General features: G+C 41.2%; 2 protein-coding genes across 3 annotated transcripts; both read right to left on the bottom strand.

Annotated features, from left to right (window-relative positions):
* Positions 1–1063: 1063 nt before the first annotated feature.
* Positions 1064–5844, bottom strand: mcrs1 (microspherule protein 1). The gene is made up of 14 exons (XM_020086323.2): positions 5648–5844; positions 4761–4915; positions 4503–4641; positions 4232–4396; positions 3996–4105; positions 3780–3888; positions 3539–3677; positions 3203–3278; positions 3060–3088; positions 2874–2966; positions 2690–2772; positions 2460–2547; positions 1588–1715; positions 1064–1473 (listed from the first exon to the last, which is right to left on the bottom strand). Exons 2-14 carry the CDS (start codon positions 4913–4915, stop codon positions 1387–1389), a joined length of 1401 nt encoding a protein of 466 aa, XP_019941882.1. The 5' UTR covers positions 5648–5844; the 3' UTR covers positions 1064–1386.
* Positions 5845–7110: 1266 nt separating this feature from the next.
* On the bottom strand, positions 7111–14757 carry cyp27b1 (cytochrome P450, family 27, subfamily B, polypeptide 1). Of its 2 annotated transcripts, none has more exons than XR_011246036.1 (9): positions 14214–14757; positions 13206–13396; positions 12662–12852; positions 10595–10795; positions 9674–9837; positions 9427–9593; positions 9256–9337; positions 8921–9083; positions 7111–8264 (listed from the first exon to the last, which is right to left on the bottom strand). XR_011246036.1 is itself a non-coding variant. In XM_020086401.2 (9 exons), the coding sequence occupies exons 1-9, from the start codon at positions 14433–14435 to the stop codon at positions 8151–8153; spliced, it is 1530 nt and encodes a 509-aa protein (XP_019941960.2). In that variant the 5' UTR covers positions 14436–14564; the 3' UTR covers positions 7111–8150. The 2 variants fall into 2 exon arrangements, 1 of the variants encoding a protein (XP_019941960.2); XM_020086401.2 differs by having other exon boundaries at positions 8921–9118; positions 14214–14564.
* Positions 14758–15070: the final 313 nt, after the last annotated feature.

Genomic DNA, 15070 nt, shown 5'->3' on the forward strand with positions numbered 1-15070 from the left:
TACTCAATGATTAAACTGTCAGTGATGGATTGTCTATATTTAAAACTGGATTGCTGCAAAGTACAGATGATATAATTGATTGCTGAGAGTGGATACAGAAGACAGACATTATGTATTCTGCAAGTACCGCCACAGAATGATCAGGAGCCCACTGCTGCCCTGATCCAGGTCTGAGAGGACACCAGGACACCATCCACTGACTCACCAGGAGCGTGCCCAGATCTTATCAGGAGTGCACACAGCCACATGGAGGTCTTGAACACTACTGAATCACATTGTGTTGCCATGATGAAATTCAATAAAGTTGGATCAGCTTGTGATATATATATGTGGTCTCCATATGTGGTCACCATTTACTTCAATTGTATTGGATTTGGCTGCTGTTTGATGCTGTTTACCCCTGAAACTCCTAAATATGCTTGATGTTTATTATTGCCATATTAACTTTGGTTGGAAATATAAGTTTAATGTCACATTTCTGAATTATGTTTTGCCAAAGAGTAGTTTTAACATTTTTATATATGTTTTTACATTTCCCCTTTAAGTAGTTTATGTTTTTACCCATCTGTCTGTTTGTCAGCAGGATTACACAAGAACACCTGAATAGATTTCTTCAGAACTTGGAGGAAGGATGGGACATAGGCCAAAGAAGTTTTGATCCAGATCTGGACATAAGGGCAGATCCAATATTTTTTTAGCACTTGCTTTGCAAAAACGTGATAGGGCATTTAATCTTGGTGGAGATAGGTGCTCTGCAAGCATCCTTCTTATCTCCCCATCTCCATTTAATCTATGAACTCTGACTGGTCAATATTAATCTTATCAAAATACAGTATGGCATCAATATTTATTTGTTTTTTGACAGTTAGAAAGATTCAAAAGGTTTTAGCTGATTTCCTGTAATGGGATATGAGTAACAATTATTCAGTGTATTTCATCATGTTAGCGTAAGGATAGATGCCAGAATCTTTTCCAAATGCAGGATGTGTTGTTTCATGTAGTATTTGTCTTGTTTATATCTGAAACAACAAAATGATTGTAAACAAAACATTGTGAACACAAGTTTGGTTTTTGAAAAAGCTTTTACTGCAGCATTTAAATACAATATTCTGAAAAACTGGAAAAACAAGGCTCTACCATGAGAGTATCTACATTACAACATGGAAAATGTTCAAACACCAAGTGAGAACCTGTTACTATTTAGTTCCAGGGTTAAGCAGTAGCCTGTTGACAAGTTCACATGTGAGGTTAACATAGCTGTTGTCAGTCTGAGTCTTGGTAACGGTGCTGTGCTTTGTTAAGCCCTCTTCTCAGCAGAACGTCTGACTGGTCCATTCATCTGCCAGTGTGTTCTGTCTAATAATTCTTGTGCTTGGTCGCGGACATTCACTGCTGTGTCATCTTGGCTGCTTCAGCTTTTATTAGCGAGATAAGTTCCAGGTTAATTAGAAACACAAAGCGGAGACCTGCGATCTGAAGAGAAAGACACAGTATGTTAGGGCCATGCTTGTTGACTCAGTACCACTTGAACATATTATAGTAGTTTCATTTGAAATCCTATACGACTTGGTTGGATCACAAACACACCTCCACCACTGAGTTGTTATTGAGTTTCCACTTGTTGCCCGACAGGACTGGTCTCCCATCAATGTAAATGGGTCGTCTGCCCTCGTTGGCGATGAAGAAGTCTCCATTATTCTTCAGTTTAATAATTCCTGTAAACAGCAACGCACAGAGTAACCATCATTTTTTTATTTCATAAATCATGGTTTGTAGATGGTTGGTAGTTGTGTTTTCTGTCAACAGAAATCCCAGGTTTAGGTAATTTGCAACACTTAAACTGTTTTCAGTAAGAACTCCTAGGTTTCCCTTTCACATATGAAGAAAGCAGCAGGAGATAATCTGTGTTCACAACAACAGGAAAATGCAGAGCATGCAGGAAGCAGGACGTTATGTAGGAACTCCACTGCAGGGTGCATGCATTTTTATTTAAAGCATATTGACAACAGCGCTGACTCGTATCACCAAAAGCTTGAAAATCTGTGTCTTAATTAGTTGACATCTTTGCTCCAACTTATACATTTATATATACTTAAGAAGAATATATGTGCCCCAATCTGAATGCTGTGAAGAAGCTTTTGAATCCTGCTTCCACTGGTCAAAATACAGGATAAAGTTTGACGAGCTCTACAGTGGAGATGAGCAACATTTTTTTATTTCAGAAGAAATATCTATTACAAAGCTTACACCTTGTACAACTCGAATGTCACTTTAATTAATCTTCAGAACAAAAAATCTCAACATCCAAACGCTCAAAAATAAAACTTCAGTTGTGGGAAGGCTTCATTGGATTTTGTTCAGTTGTTCCTGTTTCTCAGGTGCTTTCAGTAACAGGAAAATATTTTAGAATAGTGTTTTAAATGTGATGTTACAGCCTGACACTGAATGAGTTTACTCACCTTGTTTTCTTGATATTTTCCAGGCAGGTCCTTCTAGTGACAGATCCACATCTATCTGTTTGTCCTTGGTCGCCCTGCCCAACGTAATCTGTGTAAAAAAAAAACCAATTAGCATCACAGTGAAAATACATCTCCACAGATAAAAAAAATCCCTTTGACTATATCCTTCCTTTTTCGCCACTCTAGTGTGTGCACTGCATCACTGTTACAACTGAAAGGAGATTAATTACCTCTCTTGATCTCATGAGGTAGCGTACCATTCGTCCTCGTAGTGCTGCCAGTGTCTGGTTATCAAAGTCAGGCATGCTCATCCCTGGAGACACATATGAACATTAATTAGTTCCACAGGCTAGATTTACCAGAACAAATAATAAAAGCCATAAGCTTGTCCTTGGCTAGAGAAACTCTACATACCTGTGATACTGTCCACGAGAACCTGCCAACGAGGCAACTCCTGCTCTAACTGTCTGATCTCCCTTTTCTGGTGGCGATCAGAAATCATCAGCTCTGAGAAATCAGTGACCATAAAATCCATTAGGACATTTCTGTCTCTAATAATAACAACGTAATAAAGAATCTGTTTTTATAATGATTTCTTACCGTGTTCCAAAACTTCATCTCTGCTCTCCCTGTGGGAAAGGAAACATGATCAGTTTTGAAAACTCATGAACATACAATATGTTACTGAGTAGCGAGTACATGGGAAAAAAACATAAATACTGAAATCTAAATGAATGTCTTACTTTAACTTTACATCATCAACCATCTGCTCAGCATCAGAGAAGTTGAGGACCTGGTCCCCTTTAGGAAGAGGCTGGACTGCAACACACAATAAAAACCAAAAAAGCCATTAAATATAGAGCCCATCACATTGTTTCTGAAAACTGACATCAGGGGCTTTCTTGTAAAACAGAATGACGACTATCAATAAGAGTGAATTAGTGCAGGCATATTTGCAATTCACTGCAGTATAAAAGTAGGTATATGATACCAAAATAGATGTTTCTCATAAATTTAAACTGCCATTGTAATTAGCAATGTACCAGTATTGGTACAAATGGGTGGGAAAATAAACTCACCACTCTGGTCATCCAGTAGGTAGTACTGCTTTAACAGCTGCCAGTGCACCAGTAAGCTCTTGGGAGTGCGAGATGGGTGAAAGACACCAGGGTGCTTGCTAAGAAGCTCTTGGAACACGTCCAGTTTAGGCTGACTGGTCTGTTTGGGGAAAAATTTGGTAGATAATTTATGAGTACAGATGTTAAATGTGTAAATGCAAGTGATGGATAAAAATGTTCCAAAGGAAACAATTTCACATACCGAACCAATCTTTGCCAGCAGTACCTCCTCAGCCTGACTGAAGAGGGCTTTACTTTGAATTGCTGCAATGGCCTCTGGGTGAAGCTGCCGCATGGCCTGCCATGCCAGCCTAACCAGGCCGACAACAAAGAGAATGAGATTCAAAGATACTGCAGAGTGTCAAAAAGTTTAATACAGAAACTTGGAACGGGAGCTAAAGGTGTCTTAGACTCTTACTTTGAAATGACAGGATCGTAGAGCAGAGCGTACCACCTCTCTTTAATTTCCCGTAAAGTAAAGCGACAGCTGAACTTGACCCCCAGATGAACTGAGGTTAGATCTGTTGTCTAGAGAAAGAAACAAATAAGAGATTGGTGGTATGAATGTCACACATTCATTAAGTGACACATTAATACAAGAATCACAGAATTATTAAACAATATGGCAATGATTTACATTTTTGAACTCCTCACCTGCAACACTGCATTTATGAGGAGCAGATCATCTGTGGGTTTCCATCGCCCCAGGTCTTTGGTGATATGTAGAGGTTGCTTGCTTTTCTTCACTCTTTTGGTGATGGGTGGAGGGTTTATTACCATGGCGAGAGGTGGTGTGAGAGTGGTTCCTGACTTTGTCACCTGACATAATGTATCAAAGGTACATAAATCATCCATCACACCTTTACATGCTCTATTGCAGCCATTGTTTCCTGATGGAATCTGTGGATTTCATGGTGACACAAACCTTTTTCTTCTCACAAGAAGAAAGTTCACTCGCTGGACAGCGGACAGGCTCTATGACAGGAGGGCCTTTGACTCTGCTAGATGACTTCACAAGACTGCTTTCTACGAGCTCATCATCAAACTTCTTCCTCTTTATCGACCTGGGGACATGATTTTGTCAACGTTTTTGAAGCACATTTATTTATGTATATTGCCAACAAAACTATGCTACTGCACAGCTGGACTGAATGTAAAATATACAAGGAAATATATATCAAACCTGGAAGAACTTCTACGTTTGGGAACACCACTGCCAAATGCTTGTGTTGCTGTCCTTTTCATATCTTTTACTCCCAGCGACTCTTCGTCCTCTGACCGACTCTGGGCACCAGAGACTGCCATAGATGCACCAACCACAGGGTCCCCTGCTTGCATCTGTTATGTCACAAAATGAAACACATCAGGGAATCCTGCAGATATCTCAGTGTAGAGGAGCAGGACGATTTGACTAGATATCCTTTACTGAAGATCACATTATGAGTCATAAATATAAGCGTTTCCTTAGTCTAGAATGCAGACAACTGTGACTATAGTATAGTTACAACATTGAGCAAGAGAGTTATGCAAGAATGAGGTGATCAGAGACTCTGCGGAAGAATAATCATGAAAACGTCGGCCTATGCTTGATCATCGATGTTATCCCATGACAGTGATCATGCTAACAACGCTGTATGGTGTGCTGTTTACCCTTTAGCTCAAGTAGAAACACGTGTTAAAAGGCACGTACTACGTCCCAAAGTACAGAATTGAAATCCTAGTTGTTCTTTTACATTTGTGTGAGAATCCTGTCGCGCCTGTGTGGAAGTCAAGAGGAGGGCCAGGCTAATCGATTAGCCACGTCTTTTGTTTACATCCTACGTTAGCCACAGCCTCTCCCGCTGCCTGCCATAAGAAACATTTAGCATGATAGGAATCGCGGTGGTGTGTAAAAGAGCCGAACTACACACTGTTCCATCACAATCTGTTTGGTTAGACGATACTATCTGATGAAAAACTATCGAAATCCGCTGGTTGGTGCTAAGTAGCTAGCACAAGCTTAGCTAAGACGGAAGCTAACGATAGCTAGCGATAGTAGCTAATACAAACAGCTGCAGTCTCGTCACTGACCTTTTCTCGTTAATTCTCTCCGTTATGATATCCGGTCCGTCAACTGCAGTCTGTAGTCTGTCGGTACTTGTTATCAGCAGCTTGTTCGCTTCCTACATGACGAACTGACAACACGAGTTTGTGGATTTGACGTACGACTATTAGCATTAGCTTCGCGGCTACCTTCTACTTGTGAGCTCTGATCACGGAGCTGTAGCGCCACCTGCTGGAATGGAGTTTAGACCTGGCGCCAAAGAGAGGAGCTCTGTCACAAGTGTTTGACACTGACTTCATTCTCACACTATTTTTATTTTATCAAGTTTATAACATGTTGCTCTTTCTCTCTTTCTCTCTTTCTTTCTTTCTTTCTTTCTTTCTTTCTTTCTTTCTTTCTTTCGTGGCTTATTGCACCGTCACACACAACAGTAGAGCCTGATCGATGTGGATTTTGTGGGTCGATGCTGATAATGATATTTTTATATATATATATATATATATATATTAGAGAATATCATTTGTAGTGCATTTACTGTATTGTAAAACAGCTGATTATAACCTTCATGAGGGGAGGATTAATTATAGGACTATTGCATTTGGTTGGATTGGTTTTAACTGCCAGCTGAAAGTATAACTAACAGTAAAATTTACTATCACATGCGAAAAAAATAAAAATAAATAGGAAGTCCCTTTTAGCATGAAAATGGTACAGTTACACTTCACATGGTTATTCTTCCAACCACAGCTCTGCGGTTCATTTCCCTTTTCCCTACAGGAACCCAATGTTTTCCAGTGTTGTTGGAGGACAAAGGTTTTTCCAGTTCCAGTGCAGAAAGCAGCACTTTAATGACGTTTCTCCCATGGTCCATTTCTCTACAGTCAAATATTGATCCAGTATGGTGTTTAGCTTCTTAGCAATTCCATGTCTAACCTCTAATATTGAACTGAACTAATAAACACATGTTAGTCAGGACATGAAATCTACATTAAACTCTCTGTGTAAGAAATCAGCTGCTGCCTGAGTTCTCCTTTAACCAGCTTCCAGAAAACGTCCATCGCAGAGCTCATTCATATTTGGCATCTGTATAATAATAAAATGGCCTGAAGCTTTTGCAGCTGAGATCAACCTCTAGTAGTTAAATAGCCTGAATTCTGTTTTGAGGTGGAGCTGCAGTGAAACATAATCGCTCTGTGACAGTACGGGAAGATGTGATGAACGAGGCTGTGCTGGGATTTTTGTGGAGTGATTGTTGACCCACATGTCACACAGGAACCTTGATTCTCAGCGCTATGCTTCCTAGAAACCACTGCCTACGTGCTCAGTGGTTTGTTCCCTAGCATCAAACATCAAATGACGTATTCCAACGTGATAAGTCAGACCTACGATCTGATGATTTAAATGCTGAGGTAGAACAAAGAAACAGGTGTTAATATGGATATAACCTGGATTCTCATTGATTCACTCTAATAAAACCAACACATTTAAATAAGTGCAACTTGAAACCTTTTATTGACGTTTACAGTAACAGTTCCAAAATGTGTTAAATTAAAAATAAATACAGAAGCTCACCATGTTTACAAAATGCTGATATGTCACTCATAGGTTTAGTTGTAAAAAAGACAAATTAAAGACATTGTGCTGCACTAATGAATCGAGGCGTACATTTACATTTTAGAGACAAATACAGACATTTACAAAGCCTGAGTGCAGAGTAGCCTACTTTTCCAGATTTCAGTGGCACTATATGTATCCCTGCACAGGAATAATTTCAACAGCTGCCATTTCTTTTCAAAAATAAAAGGAACCAGTCACAAACAGTTTTTCACCACAAGCACCAAAATACACTTTGATCAATACACTGATCAAATCTACACAACTCTCTCACGGTAGCTGGAGGTACTACAAACAGGGTCTCCATGTGCCATGTTTCTAAGGTTCAGATAAAAATCATTTACACCGTCTATCTCAGATTTAAAGTGAAATAAAACATACAAACACTCCTCCTTTAGCCTGATCACCACAGGAAATTGTTGATACTGCTGCACTGTATGGTTCATAATCAGATTTAGGCAGGGCTATACCAGATTCTGAAAAATCTCAGCTTCAAATTCTTTATGTATTGCATCAAAGTCCATGAAGTGTACCACGCTTTGACTCAATGAACATCTGGGTGAAATGTGTTGGAGATCACTGACCTGCTTTTGCAAATACTTAAGTGCTTAATGGTGATTTCATTAAAATACAGAGCTTTAAATTTGGAGTTATGCTGCTCACAGTGGAAGTTTCATTGATGAGTCATCGCTCCTCCTGCTTTGTTCATTTGTCCTTTTCCACATGTCGGCCTCTCCAGCCGAGGTGACAGGTACGCAGGGCTTTGGTCTGAGTTGTGTTGAAGGTTAAAGGTCTGCTCTGATATGTTCCACTGTGTGTGGCGGGCTCACGGTTCCTGTGGTGGCTCCGCCTGCCAGTGTTCCTGCTGCTGAGGGGACTCACGTTCACGTAACTGATCAGCTCGGGGGGAGTAGGTCATCGCTCGATAAACTGGAGGCTAATGACATTGTCAGGAACTAGAAGCGTCCGTGTCATGGGCTTCACGGAAACTCCTTCTGGGTCCGGCTTCACATCGAACTCTACGAGGATCTTAGAAGAGAAGAATCAGATAAAATAGATTTACTACAGGGTGACTGAAATAAAAATAAAATCAAGTGGGCGTCATGTGAGAAAGTGTTGGAAAGTGACTTTAAACCGAAACCCCGGGATTAAGTAATCAAATGAAACTGTTAGGAGCAGGATTTGTACAATGGCTTAAAACACATTATTCTACTTTCTCACATTATTCCAAAGGGCAGTAAGATGATTTGTGGTAAACGCAGCAGTATTTAATCTTAAACAATCTAAATCACTTGTTGAATCATTCCAGTAATCTGTAACATGCAGCATGTGACACAATGTTATTTCCTCCAACAAGGAGGTTGCGTTTTTTATCTTTCTGTTCATCTGTTCTGGGTTTACTCAAAATCTACTAAACCGATTTCCATGAAATTTTGTGGAGTGGCGCGTGACCCAAGGAAGAACTCAGCAGGTCCAAAATTTTACTTTCTTTAACATAAGGAGATAGGGCATTAGACTTGGCGGAGGTCTACGTGTGTCCTAGTTTCGATTGTATCATTTTTCTTAATGAAAGCTGTAAAACGTAATCTCTAAAGCTGTTAATCTCTAAATGTAAATTAACCTTTTCACTTAATTGTTATTTTTTTTGCTTCTAACTTTATTCTCTCAAAGTCCAGCCTACTCACCCTGGAAAGGGCAAGATAGAGCTCCAGCTCAGCGATACGACGACCTATGCAGCTGCGTTTTCCCACGCCAAACGGTACAGAGGCGTAAGGGTGATGAGCCTGGTCCTTGTTCAACCATCGATGAGGGTGGAATTCATCTGGATTCAGAAACACTGCCGGATCCCTTGAGGTTGCATATTGGCAGAGGGTGATCAGAGTCTGGATGGATAAATGTAATGTTTAGATGTGTCATATTGCAAAGGTGAACCATTCTTGTAAAATTCATCCAGAGCTTTCAAATGTGAACAAATGACATGAGCCAGAGTTTGAGTGTGAATATGCACTTATTCCCTCACATTTTTAGGGAGGAGGTAGCCTCCAACCTGGATGTCTCTTTCTGTAATGACCCGTGCATTTGCAGGAATCACCGGGTACAACCTGAAAAAGAAAGTATAATAATATGAGCATAATTCAACTTAACAATCAGATGTTTGTCTGCAAAATGACTGCAACCTCTCAACTTCTACCTGAGCACTTCTTTGACTGTGGCTTTCAGGAGAGGCATTTGAGCAACATCTGCTGCCTCCGCTATCCTCCGACCCTTCAGCACGCTCAACACCTCATTCCGGAGCGAGGCCTGCAGCTCAGGGTGACGGGATAGCTCATACAGTGACCAGGACATCGTGCTGGAGATCTGGAATGACACAGCGACAAGAGTTATTACAATCTGTAGGACGGAGCATGGTGAAGAAGGTGACAGAGGGATCGTCGTACCGTGTCAACTCCTGCAAGAAGCAGCTCTGTGACGTTGCTGTAGACAGTCTTTATGGGCAGGCCCATCTGGGACAGGAAGTAGGTGAGATAACGGCCCTCCACCTTTTCTCCACGAGCAACTTTCTCTGCCTCGGTTGTCAGCCGCTGGTCGATATGACCTTTTGCTACAGGAACAGATATCATTTGATATTATGTTTCGGTGGACGTGGAAGAGACTCGCTCACATAAGGATGCTGAGGCCAAGCAGTTCGTTTTCAGCTTTCTAGGGCGTTTTCTTAGTAGGATAGGATGGAGTTATCTTTCTTGATAAAAGCCTTGATGATTATATCCAAACTCTCTTTTGAACTTGTGGTCTTTATTTCCCAAATTTGAGGGAAAATAACAACTATTAACTTGATCATAACCACAGTTTGATCATTAAGCTGATGTTCAGGATCAAAACGTCACATTTTGTTACAGCAGAGGATCTTGTAGTGCGAGAGGGTTAAGGACTTTAATCTCCTGCTTCCTGATCTAGTACTTATTCTAAACATGTTCAATTTTGACGTCTCAGATCTGGATAAGTCTTAATGTACTGCAGAGAGTGGGAGGACAACCCGGTGATGAGTGGAGGACAACCCAGCCAATGAGAACTGAGAGGAATGGAAGGGATTTCATGACATGAAAGACATTCAGTATGTTCCACTTCTTTGTTTTGGTTCCACATGAGGCGCTCACTGGTGTAGTGCATCTTTAGTTTCTCTATAATATCCTCTAGAATTTGCAAGATTTTGTTTGAATATTTCACATATTATGACTTTCAAAAGCATTTTCTGTACAATAAAATAATAAAAGTAAAATTCTGAAAATCAGAAGTATTGTTTGCAAGTTTGCACATTTCCAATATAACACTTAAAATGATGCTTAGGGGAAATAACCTACCGAAATCAAACATGTAGTCCCAGCACTGACAGAAGACTTTCCAAGGTTTAGGGAACAGCTGGTGCAACCAGCTGGGCATGGCCATAGTAAGAAGCGTCATCACAAACATGGTGTTGATAGACTGGATGAAACGTTCTGTCTCTTCAGGAACCACCTGATCCAGGCAACCAATTCTGGACTCAAACAACACGGAGGAAATACCTGTTGAAAAAGCAGCATAAAGTTACATGATATTGTATTTTTATAAGTCGTCAGCTGATCTATATAAAAGAGTAAAGAATAAACATTATGGTTACATTTAGAAATATGAAGCAATAACAATACAAACTAGAAGAGCTTTTTTTTATCTGAAAATAAAGAACATGGTAGAATAGTGGACGCTTCAAAACTGGAAAGTTGGTTTAAGTGTTTATATCTTTATATTGTTCATGCATTTATTGTTAACATGATCCGTTAGTATCTCTTTAAATGTCACAATCCAGCTTCTATTCAACAATACAGTCATTTTCGGTGACGGTACAGAGTAAATGTTTGTACGTGTGCAGTCACTGGATTGAGTCTGTGTTTAGTCTGGACAAGGAAAATTCTGACAGGAAAATAAATGAATACAACTCAAAGGAGAAGGAGAACCGCAGGAGCACAAAGAGAAAGAGGCCATAGCCTCGGTCCATTTTTTTTCTTTCTCAAACTGAGAAACTTGACAGTAAAAACCTGTAAACTTGGCCTCTTAAATCTCCTTTGGAAAACTGGGAACACAGAAAAGGTGCGTACCGATACATTTACTGATGTTCTATAGTATATGTGCAATTTTAAAATACTCTAGAGTATTTCCATTGCAATAAATACTTCAACTCTAATTCTTTTAAAGGGAATATTGTACTTCCATCCATCCATTCAATAATCTATCCCCAGCCACATTTTCCAGCGTCTCCTGCTGGATCCTGAGGCGTTCTCAGGTCACATGGGATATGAAATCCCTACACAGAATTGTGGTTCTACCTCAGGCTCTCTTTCTTAAGGATGAACCTGTTAAAATTACAACAGTTGGCACCCAGGAGGCATCCCAATCAGATGCCCAAGCCAACTGGATCTTTTCCACTTGAAGGAACAGCGACTCTACTTTGAGCTCTTCACCCTATCTCTAAGGCCGAACCCAGTCACGCTACAGAGAAATGTAATTTCGGCCGCTTGTATCTGTGTTGTCATTCTTTCTCTCACTACCCTGAGTTCATGACCACAGGAGGTTTGGACCGGAGATCGACTGCTAAATCTAAAGCTTTGCCTTCTGGCAATGTCTGCATTAATGCTTGTGTTGTTGCAATCTCCCGCTCACATAAACAAGACCCTGATATAGGAAGCAATTCATACCAAACTGCCTTTTTACTACAGCTGTACAGAAGGTAATATCTTTCTCCAGTGATGTTCAAGAAAAGAAAACCAGAAGCAGGATGTTATTTTCTTCAAGAGAAATGGACAGCGTTGTTAAAAGCATCATCCTCACTACCATCTGACATCACACACCTCTGCAAAAAGAGCTGTTCCAGCCAACACATTAGAGAGATTAGATTAATATGTGTTCAATAATTTAATATGGCCCATGAAGGTTGTTGAAAATTATCCTTGGCAGGAAAAACATTTTCAACGCCTGACTTACACAGTAAGTACAAAATAATGAGATGAAACCCCATTCAGGCCACTCTACCTTCTGAGTACTTGTACTTTTGATGCTTAAAGTATATTTTCCTAGTGATCCTGCTTTACTTTTAAGTATAAGTATAACTTTATTAAAAAGCCCTGTCACCACTTTAACTCCAATAAAACCATCTGAATAGCTTTTCCGGCCCTGAGAAGGTGAGATAAAGGTTACTCGTCAATGTTCTAAGGTGGAAATGTTGATATAATTAGAGGATGTCAGGCTCTGACAGGCATGTATGTTTAAAATGTCAGTGATATCACATTATACTGCCCGCTGCATATGGCTGGCACTAATCACCAATGTTTACATGGTGTGATACACCCTGTAGAGATGCATGACATTTCCACTCATCAGACTGGGTGAAACCTTACCCTCGAGGCCGAAGCGATAGAACTCTCTGGCGATATCAGTGACGAGGCCTCCGGGACGTCTGCTGAGGCGAAGTTTGGCAATGAGGTCAGTGACCACGCTGTTCAGGGTTTCATCGTAAGCTTCCACTGCCTTCGGCCGCAGCATGTGCTTCCCCAGGAGACTTCTCACCGCCTGCCACTCCTCCCCCTCACTGGGAACACACCATGAAGACTGTCAGGAATTTGTACACACAGCTGAATTATTGGACTTTATATTTTAAAGAGGGAGCTTTGAAATGGTCTAATCTAATCTCTTCATTCACACTTAGGAAAAAAAACCATGTATGACATTATTAAAAAAAATTTCTGCCATGAGTCAAAAAAAGTTTCATGAAAGTGGATGAAATAAGTTGAGATGAGGATGGTGCTTCATCTTTGTTCTCAGTAACATCAGGAAGGTCATAAACCTTTTAACACTGTCTTAAGCTTCAGGTCGGCTGAGAGAGGATAGGACAAAAGCTAAGACAGAGACGTTTGACAGGTCGGATGATTTTTCAACACTCACGATGTCAAGAGTCCATAGTGATGTCCCCTGAGCTTCCTGTAATCCTTCCAGGAGGAAAGGTCGGAGCGCATGGGGTGCTGGCCCTCCTGCCTCAGCACCTGCTCGATGAGCGCCGGGTCAGCCACATGAACTGTCAGGATAGGGCCGAAGCTGGCCTTCCACATGGGGCCGTAGCGCTGCACCCCCTCCAGCTGCATGGGACACGAGACAGAGGGTTAAAAAACCCTGCAGGCTACACGAGATGACTTGCATCATCTTTGCTCTTTATAGTTTAAAGCCCAGTGCAGGAATGAAAGTGGCCTGCAGACGAAAGGATGAGATCAATTACACCATCATCCCATTTCTTCTCGATGGGGGGACTTTAATTAAAACATTTATTTTGCTTCATTTGGACGACTGACTGTTGCTGTGCTGGATGATGTATGTGTGGAGCTTGACACTATAGAAGGCTTTTTCAAATCCATCTGTTATGTGCTCACTTTACATCAGAGTTTATAACGTGTGCGTACAGGCTTGTCTTGTTTTGTGACATCATATCTAGTTTGGAAGCCAATCAGCGTGCAGCATGCAACTTGCACAATTGAGACACCTCCAGTGCACATTCAACTGAAGTGAAGGAGGAGACATTTTGTGTGTGGTGAATGGAAAAACGTGCATATTCACAGATTCTGGTTTTGTCACTGGGGTATGAGGATCAGTGTAGATGTGGCTTTAAGAATTTAAAAATGGAACATTCTGAAGAAAAAACATATTACACATAAAGCAGAGAAGCAATAAAAGTCTTTAAACTTATCTGAAAGCAATTTTTAAATAATATATATTCTAATTTTCCCTGTATTTTGTCATATTCTAGATTTTTTTAGAGGTAGTAAAAAGCCATTCATTATGTCCTCTTTAATCTCCTGTGCATCAGTATTTTGTCCAGTATGGTAAAAAAGTGTAATATTCTTCACTTTTACATTGTTCTCCTCTTTAATTTCATCCATGTTTTGCATTTTATCATCCTACCTGTAACTCGTGAAGCCTGGACAGCCCCCGTTTGGCGAACAGGTCCCAGGCGAAGCTGGCCACGGACGGTCCGGGCATGTCGTCCAGCGTCCTCACGTCCTTGGCACCGTGCGCAGCGGCTGACGCGCCCTCGGCCCATCTTTCCATCCACTTGACCAGGGGGAAGGCGCTCCGGCCGGATACTCGAAGAGCTTGCTGCAGCATCCTTCTCACTAAGATCATGAAGCGGTGGCCGGACGCGGGTCCTTCGGATGTCGGTGCTCATTTTGTTTGCCCCGGCTGCAGCCTCTATTTATAACGCGCGACCTGCTCCTCGAACCTGTGGGAGATAAACCCGCAAATTTTCTTATTTTGGGCCAATCATGGGTGTAAATGCGGCGCAGGCCCCTCCCCCGCCCGGATGAGAGTGCGAGGGCGTGAGCGGAGAGGAAGGTGTGTCCAATCAGAGGCCTGCGCTCAGACCATCCCAGACCCTGGATAAATAATCCATGACTTCTCTGTTACTGCTCAGGCTTATCTCTGCACCTGTGAGGCAACTCGCTCCCTCACAGTCCAGCAGACTCAGACATATTTAGAGTGATCACGCACTGTGGGATATGATGTCTTTGTGTGCTCATAGGACCACTAACCCTCAAGGCCAATGCTATTATAGATCCCATTGATCTAAGAGGGGGAAGCCAGGTCTGTTTGAGGGAGATAAGAGGGCTGGAGGTTACTTTAACCTCAGACAAAAGACAAAACCAAGCAAAAACACTTGATCCAATAGCCAGAGGTGTTGCAAAAGATGATTTGAGAGGGCTTACTCAACAATGCAAACACAGACTATTAATAAGGAGTGTGTAAACATCAACAAAGAC

This window comes from Paralichthys olivaceus, chromosome 2 (genome assembly GCF_024713975.1).
Source record: "Paralichthys olivaceus isolate ysfri-2021 chromosome 2, ASM2471397v2, whole genome shotgun sequence".
Taxonomy (NCBI): Eukaryota; Metazoa; Chordata; class Actinopteri; order Pleuronectiformes; family Paralichthyidae; genus Paralichthys; species Paralichthys olivaceus.